At 35.0% G+C, this 15,975-nt stretch overlaps 2 protein-coding genes across 4 annotated transcripts; one reads left to right on the forward strand and one right to left on the reverse strand.

Annotated features, from left to right (window-relative positions):
* Window positions 1-1,127: 1,127 nt before the first annotated feature.
* On the forward strand, window positions 1,128-8,036 carry nfya (nuclear transcription factor Y, alpha). 3 transcript variants are annotated; one of them, XM_067387893.1, is made up of 9 exons: window positions 1,128-1,217; window positions 2,821-2,949; window positions 3,151-3,222; window positions 4,516-4,662; window positions 5,180-5,332; window positions 5,456-5,561; window positions 5,655-5,803; window positions 5,900-6,076; window positions 7,009-8,036. In XM_067387893.1, the coding sequence occupies exons 2-9, from the start codon at window positions 2,869-2,871 to the stop codon at window positions 7,180-7,182; spliced, it is 1,059 nt and encodes a 352-aa protein (XP_067243994.1). In that variant the 5' UTR covers window positions 1,128-1,217; window positions 2,821-2,868; the 3' UTR covers window positions 7,183-8,036. The 3 variants fall into 3 exon arrangements, with proteins under 3 accessions (XP_067243994.1, XP_067243995.1, XP_067243996.1); XM_067387894.1 differs by having other exon boundaries at window positions 5,180-5,311; XM_067387895.1 differs by lacking the exon at window positions 3,151-3,222 and having other exon boundaries at window positions 5,180-5,311.
* Window positions 8,037-10,217: 2,181 nt separating this feature from the next.
* On the reverse strand, window positions 10,218-14,649 carry cav4a (caveolin 4a). The gene is made up of 3 exons (XM_067387167.1): window positions 14,431-14,649; window positions 11,412-11,599; window positions 10,218-10,368 (listed from the first exon to the last, which is right to left on the reverse strand). Exons 1-3 carry the CDS (start codon window positions 14,647-14,649, stop codon window positions 10,218-10,220), a joined length of 558 nt encoding a protein of 185 aa, XP_067243268.1.
* Window positions 14,650-15,975: the final 1,326 nt, after the last annotated feature.

A 15,975-nucleotide genomic window follows, 5' to 3' on the forward strand; every position in this document is an offset into this window, starting at 1 on the left:
TTTAAGTTTTGTGTCTCTTTTATTAAAACTACTTTTTTTTTTTTTCTTGTACAAGGGTACATAAACATCCTTTAAAGTTGGATATTGTACAGCCTGTAGCCTAATGTTTCCTACTTTCCTTTGTACCAAGAAACTAACAAGGTCAATAAACAGCAGTTGGTTAATGTCATTCAGCACAGGATTTGTATTTTCAATTGTGTAAACAGAACGAGAGCGGCATGCATTTCATGTGCCGGATTGTAAACAGAATTTTCTTCCGTATATAAAATAAGAAAATATTCATTAACAAAGAACACCAATATTCCATAATATTTTTCCTATTTATTTTATGTAAGTATTTTAAAAAAATATCCTGAAGACTCAAAACGGTATGATTTTTGAGAAATGCATAACAACACTATATTAATAGCATAGGAAAGTTTGCTACGGAAAGCATAATGGCCAGGTTTTCTTGCTTTTACCATTTCATATTTTCCAGAGAGAGAAAAAGCTAAATAAAATCATGAAATAAAAATAAAAAACTCATATTATGTGGGACTAAAGCTTATATATATATATATATATATATGCAATTTGTGAAAAAAACGGGGGGATGTTTTGAAAAGTTTTTTTTGTTTTGTTTTTGTTATATAGCTATATACTATTTTTGGCAACTGTTTCAGAAACATTTTTACAAAAAAATTTGATTTAACCTTGAGATATGAAGTATTAGATAGCTTAGATATTTGCAGCACTACAATGGCACTAATAATTCTTAATTTCTGATAGAAATGTAAAAAGTAGGTAGTTATTAATAGAACAACGAGACACAAGATGATAATCTAATTAAATAAATATTAAAAATAGTCCTGAATTTTTTTTTTATTAAATTATTTATTCATTTATTTCTGTAATTGTTTATTTAACTTATTTATTTTTAACTTGTTTATTTTTTATATACTGGCTGTATTCTTACATGTATGTAAGTATTTTATAAATTATGCGCAATGATTTTCTTTCTCATTGCATAATTCACATCTCTTCATCATCTTCATCTGTCAGAGATATGCAGGGGTAGAGAGGGGGCGTGGTCTGTCTTGTAGGAGGGGCGTTTGAGCTACATCGCGGTTTTTTTCCTAGTGCGCCATTTTGGCTCCTGAGCGAGACGCGTCGTGTGATTGGGCTCCAGGCGCCACTATCGGAGCCAATCAGAGGTGCATCGGGCGGCGGCGAAGACGGTGAGTGAGCGCGGCTGCTGGGAGGGGACGGGACTCGGTCGGTTAGCTGGGGATTGGTGTGTGACCGACCAACCAAATGACTAAAATCATTATAAACAGGAATAGTGCGTATTGTGTATGTCAAGGTCCACTCAGTGGACGGCATGCACGTGTATGTCTCTAATTATGTGGTTAAAACGATAAAACAATGTCGAGAAATTGTTTATTTCGTTGTTTTTCCGTTAAGCAGCGCTGGCGTCTCAAATAGGCCCAGTTTTGCGCCTGGCTTTGTTATATATTTTCTGACTTTCGTATTGTCTAAAATGTCGATTGGAGGCAGTTGGTTGATGTATTGGTTATAAACAACCAAAATAGGGTTAATAAGTGTTAGTATTTGTTTGGCTTTAATCATTGGTTTACGCAGAAAACATACGCTCGTGCATGAGAACATGGAGAGCGATGTGCTAACGCAGCGCCAGCAATGTTAGACAAAGAAACAAGCCACCATATTTTATTAACACCCTATAAACACTACTTCAGTATTGAGTAGTCATGTAAAATGTGCTGTTTAAATAAAAAGGGGTTTCGTTTGTGAAAACATGAATGTTGAAACACAACAAAAGCGTCTGTGACGATACAAAGACTCGACGGGTGAAACAGATCAATTTAACGTTAATGATAATAGAAACTGTAGCACCGAAACCCAAAACAGTGTTTTTCTTTCTAATTTGAGTAATAGAAAAAAATCTTGTCGTTTCCTGTATTTTATTTACATGACTGTAGCAAATTACAAGGTCAACAACAATATGTCATTTAGCATAGCATTTATATTTCAGTCATGTAAATAGGATAAGATTTGCATATATTTAATGTGCAGAATATAATCTGTTTATGAACATTTTTCTTTTTGCTTCTCAGTTTAAAAAGAATGAAAACTATATCAAATTGAAAAATATGAAAAATGTTTTTCATTAACAGAAAACAGTCCCATTCCTTACAGCTTTTTTTTCCTAATTTAGGCCTAATATATTTTTTTAAGCATACAAAAACTTAATTAAGAGATGAATATCACACTATAATAATCACAACAACAAAGGTTCCTACAGAAAATTATAATGTCTAGGTTTTCTTGTTTTTTTATGCATGTTTCATATTTCGCAGGGAGAAAGTGTTTATATCTTGAGCTCTTATAAAAATATACTGTTTGTACCATGATAAAGCTGTGGCTTCAAACGGTATATATACCTTGATTACATTTGTGTTCCATTTATATGGTACTCCAAAGTATTAAAGAAAACCATAATGCTGCAAGCCTAAAATGATGAAAATATTTCCACTTTTTTAGAACTTTTTGTTTGTGTTAACTTGCAGTTAAATATGTCTAGTAATTTAAACAATAAATATGAAAAGGTAACAATACAGGGAATTCATTTAATAAAAAAATTCTAATTATTTTAGTTAAAAAAAAGATTAACATAATTTAAAGAGCTGACTCAATACTAAAATGATGTATGTTATAATCCAGCAATTCTGTCTAGCATCTTTTAAGCTTCTTTCATCAGATTCATGTGCTGTTGCATAAGAGATCAGATTTATGCAACAACATGTTGTTGCTATTTTTCAGACTTAAGTTTCATCTCATCGCTCAGCCCACAGAAGTCAGACAGCAAACATGGAGCAGTACACCACCACAACGACAACTAGTGGAGAGCAGATAGTGGTGCAGACCAGCAGTGGACAGATCCAACAACAGGTATTGTGTGAAATTTACAGGCAGTATCTGACAATGCAGTACTGTATTAAAGTCTGTATTTCAGAGACGCAATAAGTAGTGATAAAGCATCTCAGTGTGGCATAAAACCATAGAAGGAAAGTTTTTGTGTGTGTTTTTACTAATCTGCAAGTCACATTAGTCAGTTTGTAGTATGGTGACGGTCCCTTATCTCTGGCTCAGGGCACAGTGACTGCGGTGCAGTTGCAGACTGAGCCTCAGGTAGGCCAGACTGCAGCCCAGCAGGTTCTTCAGGTAGTGGTTGGCTCTCTGAGCCCCTCTGCTGTCTCCAAATCTCCATGCATGCAATTTCAACTCACATTGCCTCTGAGTCGAATGTTAAGATATCAGATATCTGTGACCTGTGTGCTTTTTGCATCTGTCTCAGTTTAAGTTTATCACTCACTTTGACTTACAACAAGAATTTCAGTGTCCAAAGGACACCCACATGTTTTAGCATGCTTCGTTTTGCAAACTGCATTAAAAATTTTAAAACAGCTGCTCCACCAACTTTTTGCATTTCTGACATTCACATGCACTGCATTTTCTTTGCATGCATCTGTGTTTTGCATTGTCTCAATGTATATCATAATGTCATAATAAAATAAGCATTTACAAACTGAAATATTTCATATTAATATTGCCTGTAATGTATGGAAGCCCATTTCTGCCACAAAAGAAAAAAAAATCATGCTCTGGTAAGTCATAATTATGACACATAAAGTTAAAATTATGACATAGTCATGACGTAATTATGAGATGAAGTCAAAATTGACTTAAAAAGTCGCAATTATGACAAAAATTTGAAATTATGACAGTCATCATCATGAGATGAAAACTCAAAATTATGACATACTGTCATAATTATGACTTAAAAAGTCACAATTTTGACTTAAAAAGTTGAAATTATGATTAAAAAAGTCGAAATTATGTCAAATGTCGACTTTTTACATCATAATTTTGACAAGACATTTTCAATTATGACGTCATAATTATGATATAGATTAAACAAAATCTAAATTATGACTTAAAAAATCTAAATTATGATATAAAAAGTTGAATTTATAAGATTAAAAAGTCAAAATTATGTAAAAAGTCAAGATTATTACTTGTCATAATGATGACAAAAAGTAGAAATTGACAGATTAAAAATTATGACTTAAAAAGTCTAAATTATGAGTTGAAGTTATGACTTAAATCAAAATTAGGATTTAAATAATTGAAATTATAAGATTAAAAAGTCAAAATTATGACATAGTCGGTCAAAATTCTGACGTAAAAAGATTATGAGAAAGGATTATCAAAATTATGACATTTAGACTTTTTATCTCGTAATTAACTTTTAAGTCATAATTTTGACTTTTTAAGTCAATTTGACTCAGTAGTTTCAACTTTTGATGTCATAATTATGACTTACCAGAGCATTTCTTTTTTTCTTTTGTGGTGGAAATGGTCTTTCAAAGTAATGCAATTCTGTGTTAACCTCAGGTAAATTATCTTAAAGTTTACATAAAATGAATGATTTTTTTGCATGCATCCTCTTCTAAGGTCCAAGGGCAACCTCTTATGGTACAAGTCAGCGGGGGTCAGCTCATCACTTCCTCTGGGCAGCCCATAATGGTACAGGCCATGACAGGAGGACAAGGTCAAACCATCATGCAAGTACCAGTATCTGGTACACAGGGGCTGCAGCAGGTGGGTGGAGCTAATTTTACACACAATTGCTGTTTAAAATGACAACATTTTCACCAACTTATTTAACTTCTCTGTTTATTGTTACTTTAGTAGTGTTATATAGCAGTGGTTCTCAACCAGTTAAATTGATTGAAAATGAGACAAAACAGCTAAAATGTCTTGTTTTAATTCAGCTTTTGTCTTTGAAGAACCAGGATTCTTAGAAAACCTGGATATATCAGGAAGCCTTATTTTAATAGTGTGATTTCTAGACCTGGAAGAACATGTAAATTAGTAACATTTTTAACTCTATGGGCATTTTTATGACAAGCTCTAAAACATTTTATCAGCTATAAATTGTGAATAAAGAATTTTAAAAAATAATCTTATCCAGTAAATCAGTAACAACTGGAAAAGTCATGCAGCCCATAAAAATAGTTGTGGGCATGGAGTCAAAAACTTTGAGAGCCACAGCAGTATAGTGTTCCATCAAGATATTGGGGATGTAATTGTAATGAAATTGCTAAATTTGGCACAGATTCAGTTGGTACAACCCAGTCAGATCCAGCTTCCTGGTGGGCAGACATTACAACTACAGGGTCAGCAGGGACAGACCCAACAGATCATCATTCAACAGCCACAGACTGCGGTCACTGCAGGACAGAACCAGGTATCCTACGATCCTTTCCAGGTTTGCTAACTTCATTTTGACACATATTTGAACAAATATAAAGTATCACCTGCTAGAAGCTACTCTCTTGCAGTTAAATACAAGCTGCAGGTAAATAAACATTCATCCTTTGTATATTGTCAGGGTCAGCAGCAGATCACTGTACAGGGTCAGCAGGTGGCACAAACCGCTGAAGGACAGACCATCGTTTACCAGCCTGTAAATGCAGATGGGACCATCCTGCAGCAAGGTAGCACTGCTATTCCACTGCAAAACATCACTTTTAAAGCTTTTAAAGTTATGATATGCAATTAATTTGAATTCCTTTTTTTTTACCATCCAGGAATGATCACCATTCCAGCTGCATCTTTAGCAGGAGCTCAGTTAGTCTCAGCTGGATCCAACACAAACACCACTAACACCGGTCAGGGCACAGTCACGGTCACTCTTCCCATGGCAGGAAACATGGTCAATGCTGGAGGAATGGTCATGGTGAGCATTTCTGGTCACTTTTATGTATAACCTATATAGATGATATATTTAATCCATATTTTCTAAGACTTGTGTATGTGTTTATAATTGAATCAGATGGTCCCAGGGGGTGGCGGGTCAGTTCCCACAATGCAGCGCATTCCTCTTCCTGGAGCAGAGATGCTGGAGGAGGAACCTCTGTACGTCAACGCTAAACAGTATCACCGGATTCTCAAAAGGAGACAAGCCCGTGCCAAACTAGAGGCTGAGGGCAAAATACCCAAAGAGAGAAGAGTATGTATAATTTTACTGCAATAATTTATTTTTTAAATTATAATTTTATCTGCAGTGACCAATATAATATATATGACTCATTATATATTTAATTTAATTTCCATACTAAAATGTGATTGTTCTTTTGTACTTGTTTTATCACCTTAAAAACACCAAAGCAGTTCTGATTATTCATTTTCGGTACTTTATAAATTACAATTTCATTGATTTAAAAATAACATTTGGCATATACACATTACAATATATATATCTCTTTTTATTTTCTCTAAATATAATATTATTTTTATTAAAAAATTTTTTGTCTATTTACAAGCTAAACCTACATGCTTCATCTTAAAACTTGTTACATTTTCTTTAAATTATAGCACTATATAAAGTGATATTAGTAATAATATTTCACTATTATATATAGGAATATTAAACATCAAATGCTCAGAAACAGAGTAAGATGCATACCTGACATTCTGTTTCTGAGCATTTGATGTTTAATATTCCTATATATAATAGTGAAATATTAATACTAATATCTCTGTATGTAGAGAGAAGAGATGGGGGAAGGGGAGGTAAAGGAAAGGAAAGGAAATGTAGATTAAGGGAGTTGTGATTGACTCAGTATGATTGCATCTTGGGTGGGGATGCTAATTTTGCAAGAGAGAGTTCAAATGTTAATTTCCTTTTTCTCAAAGAGTAGCCCTCTCTTGGTCCAGGCACTCTGGCATCAGTCTTACATATCAATTTAACCGTTGCAATTATCTTTGTCATGAAGAACAGCAAAGCAGCTCTGATTATTCATTTTCTGTATTTTATTAATAATCATTTCATTGACTTTATTAAATAATATTTGACAGTTTTCTGTTTAACACAGCATGTATGCGAATAATCCTGTACTGTGACCATTTATTCAATATGTTTTCTTTACCGTCCCCTTCCAGAAATACCTGCATGAGTCCCGTCATCGTCACGCCATGGCCAGGAAGCGTGGAGACGGTGGACGTTTCTTTTCCCCAAAGGAAAAAGAAGAAATGGCCATGCAGGCCCTTAAGGTGAGCGAGGGGCTTGAGCTCAGCTCTCATTGGCCAGCCACCTCTGCCCCGCCTCTGGGGTAAACTATCCAATCCCAGCCCGTGTCCCACCCAAGAGACTGAACTCAGTGTATACACCTAATTTAACTTAGATCATCCATACGCTGCAGCTCTGTGCCTGAGCTACCTCATGCGTCTGTGACATACTCATGTCCGAACTGTCTCTGTCTGTGAGTTGATTGACATTTCCAACTAGTTAAATTGAACATGCATACTAAGATCTTAGTATATATGTTCTAGTGTATAGTATGAGCAAATACGATGTACAGCTCAGTCCCCATGTTTGTAACTGCTATGCTTCCTTGTAGCTTTTTTTTTTTAATTCCTTTAATAATTTCATTATTTTGCTGCATATCTTAGTGTGCAGCCTAAAGAGGTTATGTTTGAGCTCTGCTAATTTAAAATGGCTTCTTCCTAAAAGCTTCAGCTGTAAACATGGGTGATTGGCACATTTTACCCTGTCAATGTTAAAGGTTTCTTGTCTTAAATGTCTAACTGCTACTTTAAAGGGAAATCTTCAACCTTGACGTCTTTGTTCTGTCTGCATTTCTGCCGTTTGTCCTTCCATGCTGTAAACTGCTTGTGAAACTCACTGGATGCTGAGATGTATTAAGCTGTGTTTATTTGTCCTTTTTACCATCTTGCTGATATGAATAGTCATTCAAAATGATCTGTTTTCATTTGTGATGTATGGCTTGGCTTGCACCCTTCAATGCTCTTCTGTCTTTGCCCAGAGCTGTGGCTTTATCGCTTTTGCCATTTTATGTTTCTTACAGCGGGGCTGTATGTGGGCTCTTGTTTGCATTTATATTGCAGTTATGTTTGTTACTTGATGATATATGCCCTTTTTATGCAAATAAACCATTGTTCTTGATTTATACTTTGTTAGTAATGCAGTTTTTTCACATTGCAAGTTCTTAAATATAAAATGTAATATATATTTTAGGCTCATTAATTGATGAATAAATCTCATAGCTGGTTTAAAATGTATTTTAGAGTTGAGTCAATCACTAATATTTTGTATATATCAGACACTAGCTGAAAATTCTCATGGTTCAAACAGGTAAGAGTTCACTCAACACCAGTCATCCCCAAATAGCACATCATATTGATGAAATTTTCATGATCTTTATTTATCTTGCTTTTTCCTCACAGAAATCTGAGCAGGATCAAGTTGAAGAGGACACAGTGGGCCAGATGATTCAGGTGGCATAAACTACCCTTTCCTCCACGTTTTAGTCGGTCCTTTATACTCGTTTAAAAAGGAGACTCTCTTTATTTCAACACACGGTTTTCTGACTTCCCTGAAGCCCTGTTTATATTTTGCTTTGTTTCAGTTCTCGTTCAGACTGAACAATTGTTTTTTTAGATATCCAATAGTGCCAGGTAGAACATGGAGATATTGGGAACTTTGAGTTTTTAAACCATCTCACAAGGCTGAAAGATGGTGTTTGCAGTATTTATGAGGAAAGACTTTTTTCATATGAATTTGTGCATGATTTGTACAGACATTTCATTCCACTCCATTTCTTTATTTAATTAAAAAGTGACATAACATTAGAATCACAAAAATGTGAATTGCAGTTCAGTTTTGTTCTATGAGATGTGCCACTGGTTGTTTTTAAGTATATTGGATCAGACTGTGAAATGTTACGATTTTCTATGCACTTGCGCTTTTAGTTGATCCACCAACCATTTGTACATCCACCCGCACTCAAACACTCCCTTTATTGAAAACCTTCAGTAATCTCTTTGTATTTTCTAAATAAAGGTTGACATTCTGTACATGGTTGCAAATGTTTGTTTTTTTTAACCTAAATGCAACATTTTAGACATTCAATGAAGCTTCATACTGATATGTTATACAATTTTTAGCATCTACACATTCTCTTGGGATGTGTCAAGCCATGTTTGTTTCCCTTTGCCAAGTTACAGACACACCCATTTGATTGCCATTATTTATAGATCCATGACGCAGCTGTACCCTGAGCTCTATTGGAGTTGTCTTACTGGAGTTAAAGAGATGAAAATTCTGTCATCATTATTCTTTAATGTTCCACAGAAGGAAGTCATACAGGTTTAGAGTGATTTTTAAGTTGAGTAAATGATGACAGAATTTTCATTTTTGGGTGAACTATCCCTTCAAGACCTTGAGAAACTTTTGCATGTGCTTTAAAATGTCATTTTGAAGATATTTTAAGATGGGAAGCACATGGATCTGATCTCCCCAACACTAGGGTGCGCTATAATGGAGCTAATCTGACTAAAATGACTATGGCAGATTGATTGTTTACAGCAGAGAGCATTATATAACTAAATCAATTATTATTTTGATGGCCTCAAATTAGCATATGAAGAGTGAGCCATTTAATTGGATAGTTGGGAACAATTGGTTATTTTTCAAATGAAAGGGCTTTTACCTTGAGAATACTTCAAAGAACACACAATATGTCCTCAATGTGATGCAAAACAGGTTATCAGAATACACAATAGATGTTAATAGCAGTATGTTTTACCATAATGATTAGCCAAAAGGCAGGATTTCTCGACCTGCACCAGCTGCAAACACGTTTTATGGCACCGTTGGTAGGAAATTAAAAAATTACTTGACAAAAACAAAACATTGATGAATTCTGTATAAAACACACAGGGTTAATTCATCGAAAAACAAATATTCTGTCATCATTTACTCAACCTCATTTTGTTCCCAACCTGTATGGCTTTATTTCTTTCATAGAACATAAAAGCTGATTAAAAAAATGACAAAGCTTCACTGAAGAAAGATAATGAGTTTTGAACAACATGACGGTGAGTAAATGACAGAATTTTCATTATTGGGTGATCTGTCCCTTTAAGAACACATTCATACATAAGCAACCTTCATGCATTTCCTAATATCATTTCTTGTCAGTCTTTGGCAGCAAGTTAACATTCATCCCGCTTAGCTTTGGGCATGGTCCCCCTTGACATGCACCAGGAGTCAGATGGCCACACATCTGCCCAAAAGGTCAATGTGAATTCCCATTTGAATTGATTGAACAGATTCCAGTGAATGTTTCTCATTCCCGTGTGAGAACAACACTAATCCCTCTGCAGCATTTGGCTACGCTTTGGAAGAACGGTAGGATGATTATGTCTAAAACGCTGCTCCATAAAGTTTGCAACCACCCGGTGTTTATCAAGACAACCTGCACACATGGCGTAAAGAACCTGAAACAGAGTAAAAAGTGAAAGCTTAGCATTTCTTTAATTACTAATAAAAAGTTTAATAAAAATGTTTACTTACTCCTAGTAACAAGTTTATCCAGCAATTCTTTATAAAGTTTGTGTTTGGTATGCAGTGTTGGGGAAAATTACTTTTAAAAGTAATGCATTACAATATTGCGTTACTCCCTAAAAAAGTAACTAATTGCGTTACTTCGTTACTTTTTATGAAACAACAAAAAAATTATATTTTTGGCAAAAAGGCCCTTTCACACCAAATGTGAAATAAATAAGCCTCAGGCTGAAGGAAAAGCATATTTACACCTGTACAGTAAAGGGCGCAGCTCAAACAAACCTTTAAGCTGTGCTGCCATTCTGGATTTAGGAAGAATAGGATACAGGAGAAGGAAGCTCTAGTTCTTATTTCTAAATCTAATCTAAAGTATTTTTTGCTTATTAGTATGGTTGAATTAGGCATATTGAAGGTCAGCAGCAAGGACATTGGTGTTAATAATTGAGATTAAATACATAAAGTATATTTGTTTAATTTAATATAGTTAATTATTACAGGTTTGCAAATATTCTGAGATTGCATTTCACTGTTTTTATTCATTTTGAGGAATACTGAATGTTTTCCTGCAAGTGAGATGAGTAAATGTTCACATTTAGTCTAGAACTACAATAACCATCATGCTTACACAGCGAACACAACACCCTCTGCACTTTATTTCTCTCAACATGGGGACATGTCAGTCAATAAATGTGAAAAAGTAACTTGCATTACTTATTTGAAAAAGTAACTTAGATATTTTGTTGTAAATTGAAAAAAAAGTAATCTGATTACGTAACTTAAGTTACTTGTAATGCGTTACCCCCAACACTGTTAGTATGTTACATAACTATACACAGGAAATTATGCTGGAGATTTTGGCATGAAAGACCAAAAGTGTTCCATAATGTGCATTCCTCCTAGCAACGGCAAGTACATGGGTTTGAATGCAGTAACGTTAGTCGCTTTGGTTAAAAGCATAAATGTAATCTGCTCATACCAGATGTGAATGAAGCTGAGGACGGCAAAGAGGATCCCAGCAATGAGGGACACTGGAACAGCCAGCACAGCCGTGATGATACGGTAAAACCAGGCCCTGGACACCTCGAAAAGAGCGTGACTCCAGATCCACACCCGATCCCCACTGCGCACCGACGCCGGCTCTGCTATCACATCCTCAAAACTAACCTGTTGAAAGAAAAAATTCAGGAAAGTAGCATCGTTTGTTTGCCCTCATCTGCTTTAAAATGAGTATGTTGCTTAAATGATAGTTGGATCACTTGACACAGGTGCAATAATTGTAATAGTCTTACAAAATTCATTCATTTTAGTCAGTATACACTGCAGTACATTTTACACAAAGCATCTTAGCCTCTTTTTTCACTTATTCACATTAAACCACCAATAAACCTGTCATCAACAATAGTCATAAATCATGATTTAGATTTGATTTTACATTTTAGACATGATTCTACATTTAAATGTGTGCATAATTATGAACAGGGAAAGACGAAGCTGGCTAAGCTAACACTGGCTAGGCTAATCTTTCACTAACATATTAAATCACCAATGAACCTAACAACAGTAGTCAAAAAATCATGATTTAGATTTGATTTAGCATTTTAGACATGATTCTACATTTAAATATATCTGAATTTAGCTTCTAAGATAATTGGCTATAATTTTCACTAACATACATTACACTACCAATAGCCTACCCCTGACAACAATGGTAATAAATAATACATTTAGCTCTTTTTTTTTTAAGCTTATATTAGGCTGACGTGCATCATGTCTTATGGTGCGTTCAAGTCATGTCGGAAAGATCGTATTTACGAGCAGAACTGACATGAATGCCACCACAATGTCGTAAATACCAGTGGGAAGCTCGTAATTTTCTTTAAGCTCCGATCTGTACGAGTTGGGGGCGTGTCAGTCAGAAACATGGCGAAATACCACAATATTACAGGTATTTAGCAGTGAATTGTCAGGCTTTTCTATTTACAACAAAGTAAGCTGATTCCCAGCAAAAAATACAATAGCATCACAATATAAAAATGTAATATGCAACAATAAAGTTTACAACAGCTTCATACATTAATTAAAAAACATAAAAAAGCAACATACAACTAATGTACATTATTTGCTCTACATTTTCTAGAAGCAGAAGTGTTGTTATTTTGTGTAATTAATTTGGAGAAGGCACACCGCCATCATACTCCGACGAAAGTGACTTGAACGCACCTACCGTCGTACACACGATTTCCCACCTCGTAAATACGAACTTCCCAGGAAGACTTGAACGCACCATTAAAACAAATGAGCTAAGCTGATTGATTGGCTGTTTAAAATGAAAGTCGGGGTCTTCATTACTACAGCTACAGCCGCAATATTGAGAGTGTATATTTATTTCTCTACGAATGGTCCGTCTCCTCCTATTTCTGTTTGTTGTACTACATCCGATTTTGGTATGTATTCTAACCTCTTAAATCGAGTGTTTAAAATTGAATCAGCAAATTTAGTATTAGCAATGGTTTGTAACATAAACAATGCCACAGTAGCCCAAAAGCTACTGCATGTCTTTCGTAGTTGTGTTATTAGTCTGGTCAGCTCATTCAAGAAGCTGTTGCTATTATTGTCCACATCATTGAAGATATTCACACAATCCATCTCCTGCTACCAGCTGTGGTTGTCTACAATGTTCTGTACTTTGGATTAGAGTTAGAGTTCAATCTAATTTAACCAAATCTAACTACCAAAATGTCATTAAATGCAAAGGTTTTAGGAATATGATCAATCAAAATCTTGCAGTGCAAAAAATGATTTTCTTACTTAGTGTCTTATCTCGTTTCCCATTAGAAATATCTAAATATTATTGAATCAAGATTTATTTTCATAAGTCTTGTTTATCTGTAGGGTTAAGAAAAAATATTTTGTTATTATTATTATTTTTACCCCTAAATAAGATGATTTAAAGGTGGCCTAGAATCAAAAATTGAATTTATCTTGGCATAGATGAATAACAAGAGTTCAGTACATGAAAATGACATACAGTGAGTCTCAAACTCCATTGCTTCCTTCTTCTTATGTAAATCTCATTTGTTTAAAAGACCTCCGAAAAACAGGCGAATCTCAACATAACAGTCGGGATCATTAATATGTACGCCCCCAATATTTGCATATGCCAGCTCATGTTCAAGGCATTACACAAGGGAAGGCAGTATTAACGTCTTTATCTGTGCACAGCTGAATCATCAGACTAGGTAAGCAAGCAAGAACAATAGCGAAAAATGGCAGATGGAGCAATAATAACTGACATGATCCATGATATCATGATATTTTTAGTGATATTTGTAAATTGTCTTTCTAAATGTTTCGTTAGCATGTTGCTAATGTACTGTTAAATGTGGTTAAAGTTACCATTGTTTATTACTGTATTCACGGAGACAAGAGAGCCGTCGCTATTTTCATTTTTAAACACGTGCAGTCTGTATAATGCACAAACACAACTTCATCTCTCCAACAGTGTGTAATGTTAGCTTTAGCCATGGAGCACAGCCTCAAACTCATTCAGAATCAAATGTAAACATCCAAATAAATACTATACTCACATGATCCGACGCATGCATGCATGCATGACAAATGTCTTGTAAAGATCCATTTGAGGGTTATATTAGCTGTGTGAACTTTGTAAATGCCCTGTATTATAGTCGAGAGCTCGTGGGGCAGTGAGCGCCCGATTTAAAGGGGCCGCAACCTGAATCGGTGCATAGTTAATGATGCCCCAAAATAGGCAGTTAAAAAATTTATTAAAAAAATTCTAGGGGGAATTTTGAGCTGAAACTTCACAGACACATTCAGGGGACACCTTAGACTTATATTACATCTTGGAAAAACTGATTCTAGGGCACCTTTAACTATCATAAAATTCCTATCAGGTCAAAAGCTCCACAACAGTCACTGTCACCATCAAAAGTGACATTCTACAGACATACTGTAGACGGACACAAAGCGATTACCTTAAGACACTCATTTATCTGTCTTGGGTCCCGTTCATTGATCAGAGGCCTGGTGTCACTCTGTGTAGAGATCACATCTTCTTCTTCCTCTTCCTCCAGGACAGTTTCCAGCTGCGTCTTCCACGTTTGTTGTCCCTCGTCATCCTCTCCATCCCCTGCATCCCTCAGGTCGATCTCAGTTTCCTTTGCGTCCATACTCTGCATCATGGTGCCAGACATCAATATGAAGGTTGTAAGTTCATAAAGCGGGTCATCAACAGCATCAAAACACGCATAAACAGTTTCACACACTCTCACACATATACACTGTGAATGGAGAGCCGGAGCGCTGTCTTGAAGCTGAAACAGGGATATGGGATATATTAGGAAAGTGACCGTGCCCTAGCAGGCATTCCCAAACAGGCCCCAATGGGAAGATGCCAGCCCCCACTGATACTTCTGCTATAAATACCCCATTAGTGACTGGACAAATGCAGACCGCTGGTTGTAAGCTTAGAAGAGCTCTTAAAAGAACCTGCGGATCAAGAACCCAATGACATTTAATAGAGTGGAAGCATTGATTTTGAGCACTGATCAGGATTTGGTTGGATCAGCGTGTAATATTGCGATTTTAAATTTGGTCCACAAATTTAATATTTAAATCTTTAGATAACATGATATTTTTAGTGATATTTGTAAATTGTCTTTCTAAATGTTTCGTTAGCATGTTGCTAATGTACTGTTAAATGTGGTTAAAGTTACCATCGTTTCTTACTGTATTCACGGAGACAAGAGCCGTCGTTATTTTCATTATTAAAAACTTGCAGTCTGTATAATTCATAAACACAACTTCATTCTTTATAAATCTCTCCAACAGTGTAGCATTAGCCGTTAGCCACGGAGCATACTATCACTCTTACAGAATCAATGTAAACATCAAAATAAACACTGTACTTACGCGATTAGACATGCTGCATGATGAACACTTTGTAAAGATCCATTTTGAGGGTTATATTAGCTGTTTGAACTTTTTTATGTTGTTTAAGGCAAGCGCGAGCTCTTGGGGCGTGGAGCACCAGATTTAAAGGGCCACACACCCTGAATCGGCTCATTTCTAATGATGCCCCAAAATAGGCTGTTAAAAAAAATGAATAAAAAAAAAAATCTATGGGGTATTTTGAGCTGAAACTTCAGAGACACATTCAGGGGACACCTTAGACTTATATTACATCTTTTAAAAAAAGTTCTAGGGCACCTTTAACAAAATATATACAAAATTTAGAATTTAGAAAGTAGTATTTAGGAAAGAGACATGATTATTATAGTTAACTAAAACTAAACCCATTTTTGTCACTTGAAATAAAAAATAAAAAACATTGAAATAAAATATAAAAAAGTTATTTTATTTCAGTTACCAAAGCAATATTTGTCATTTTCATTTAGTTTAACTTGTCTTGATGTACTAAAATAACTTAAATAAAAACTATATAGACATTAAAAATGACTAAAATATTACCTAAATATTAAATTTTAAATGAAAACGAATTCAATATATTAATTAAAAAA

Source organism: Chanodichthys erythropterus, chromosome 6, assembly GCF_024489055.1.
Source record: "Chanodichthys erythropterus isolate Z2021 chromosome 6, ASM2448905v1, whole genome shotgun sequence".
Taxonomy (NCBI): domain Eukaryota; kingdom Metazoa; phylum Chordata; class Actinopteri; order Cypriniformes; family Xenocyprididae; genus Chanodichthys; species Chanodichthys erythropterus.

Excerpts from the sequence above, each read along its gene's own strand:
- nfya (XM_067387893.1), top strand. The coding sequence starts at position 2,869 with ATGGAGCAGTACACCACCACAACGACAACTAGTGGAGAGCAGATAGTG. Across the intron at positions 5,562-5,654 it reads TGGGACCATCCTGCAGCAAG|GAATGATCACCATTCCAGCT; the intron begins GTAGCACTGCTA and ends TTTACCATCCAG. Across the intron at positions 5,804-5,899 it reads ATGCTGGAGGAATGGTCATG|ATGGTCCCAGGGGGTGGCGG; the intron begins GTGAGCATTTCT and ends TAATTGAATCAG.
- cav4a (XM_067387167.1), bottom strand. The coding sequence starts at position 14,649 with ATGTCTGGCACCATGATGCAGAGTATGGACGCAAAGGAAACTGAGATC. Across the intron at positions 11,600-14,430 it reads AGATAAATGAGTGTCTTAAG|GTTAGTTTTGAGGATGTGAT; the intron begins GTAATCGCTTTG and ends TTCTTTCAACAG. Across the intron at positions 10,369-11,411 it reads CTCAGCTTCATTCACATCTG|GTTCTTTACGCCATGTGTGC; the intron begins GTATGAGCAGAT and ends ACTCTGTTTCAG.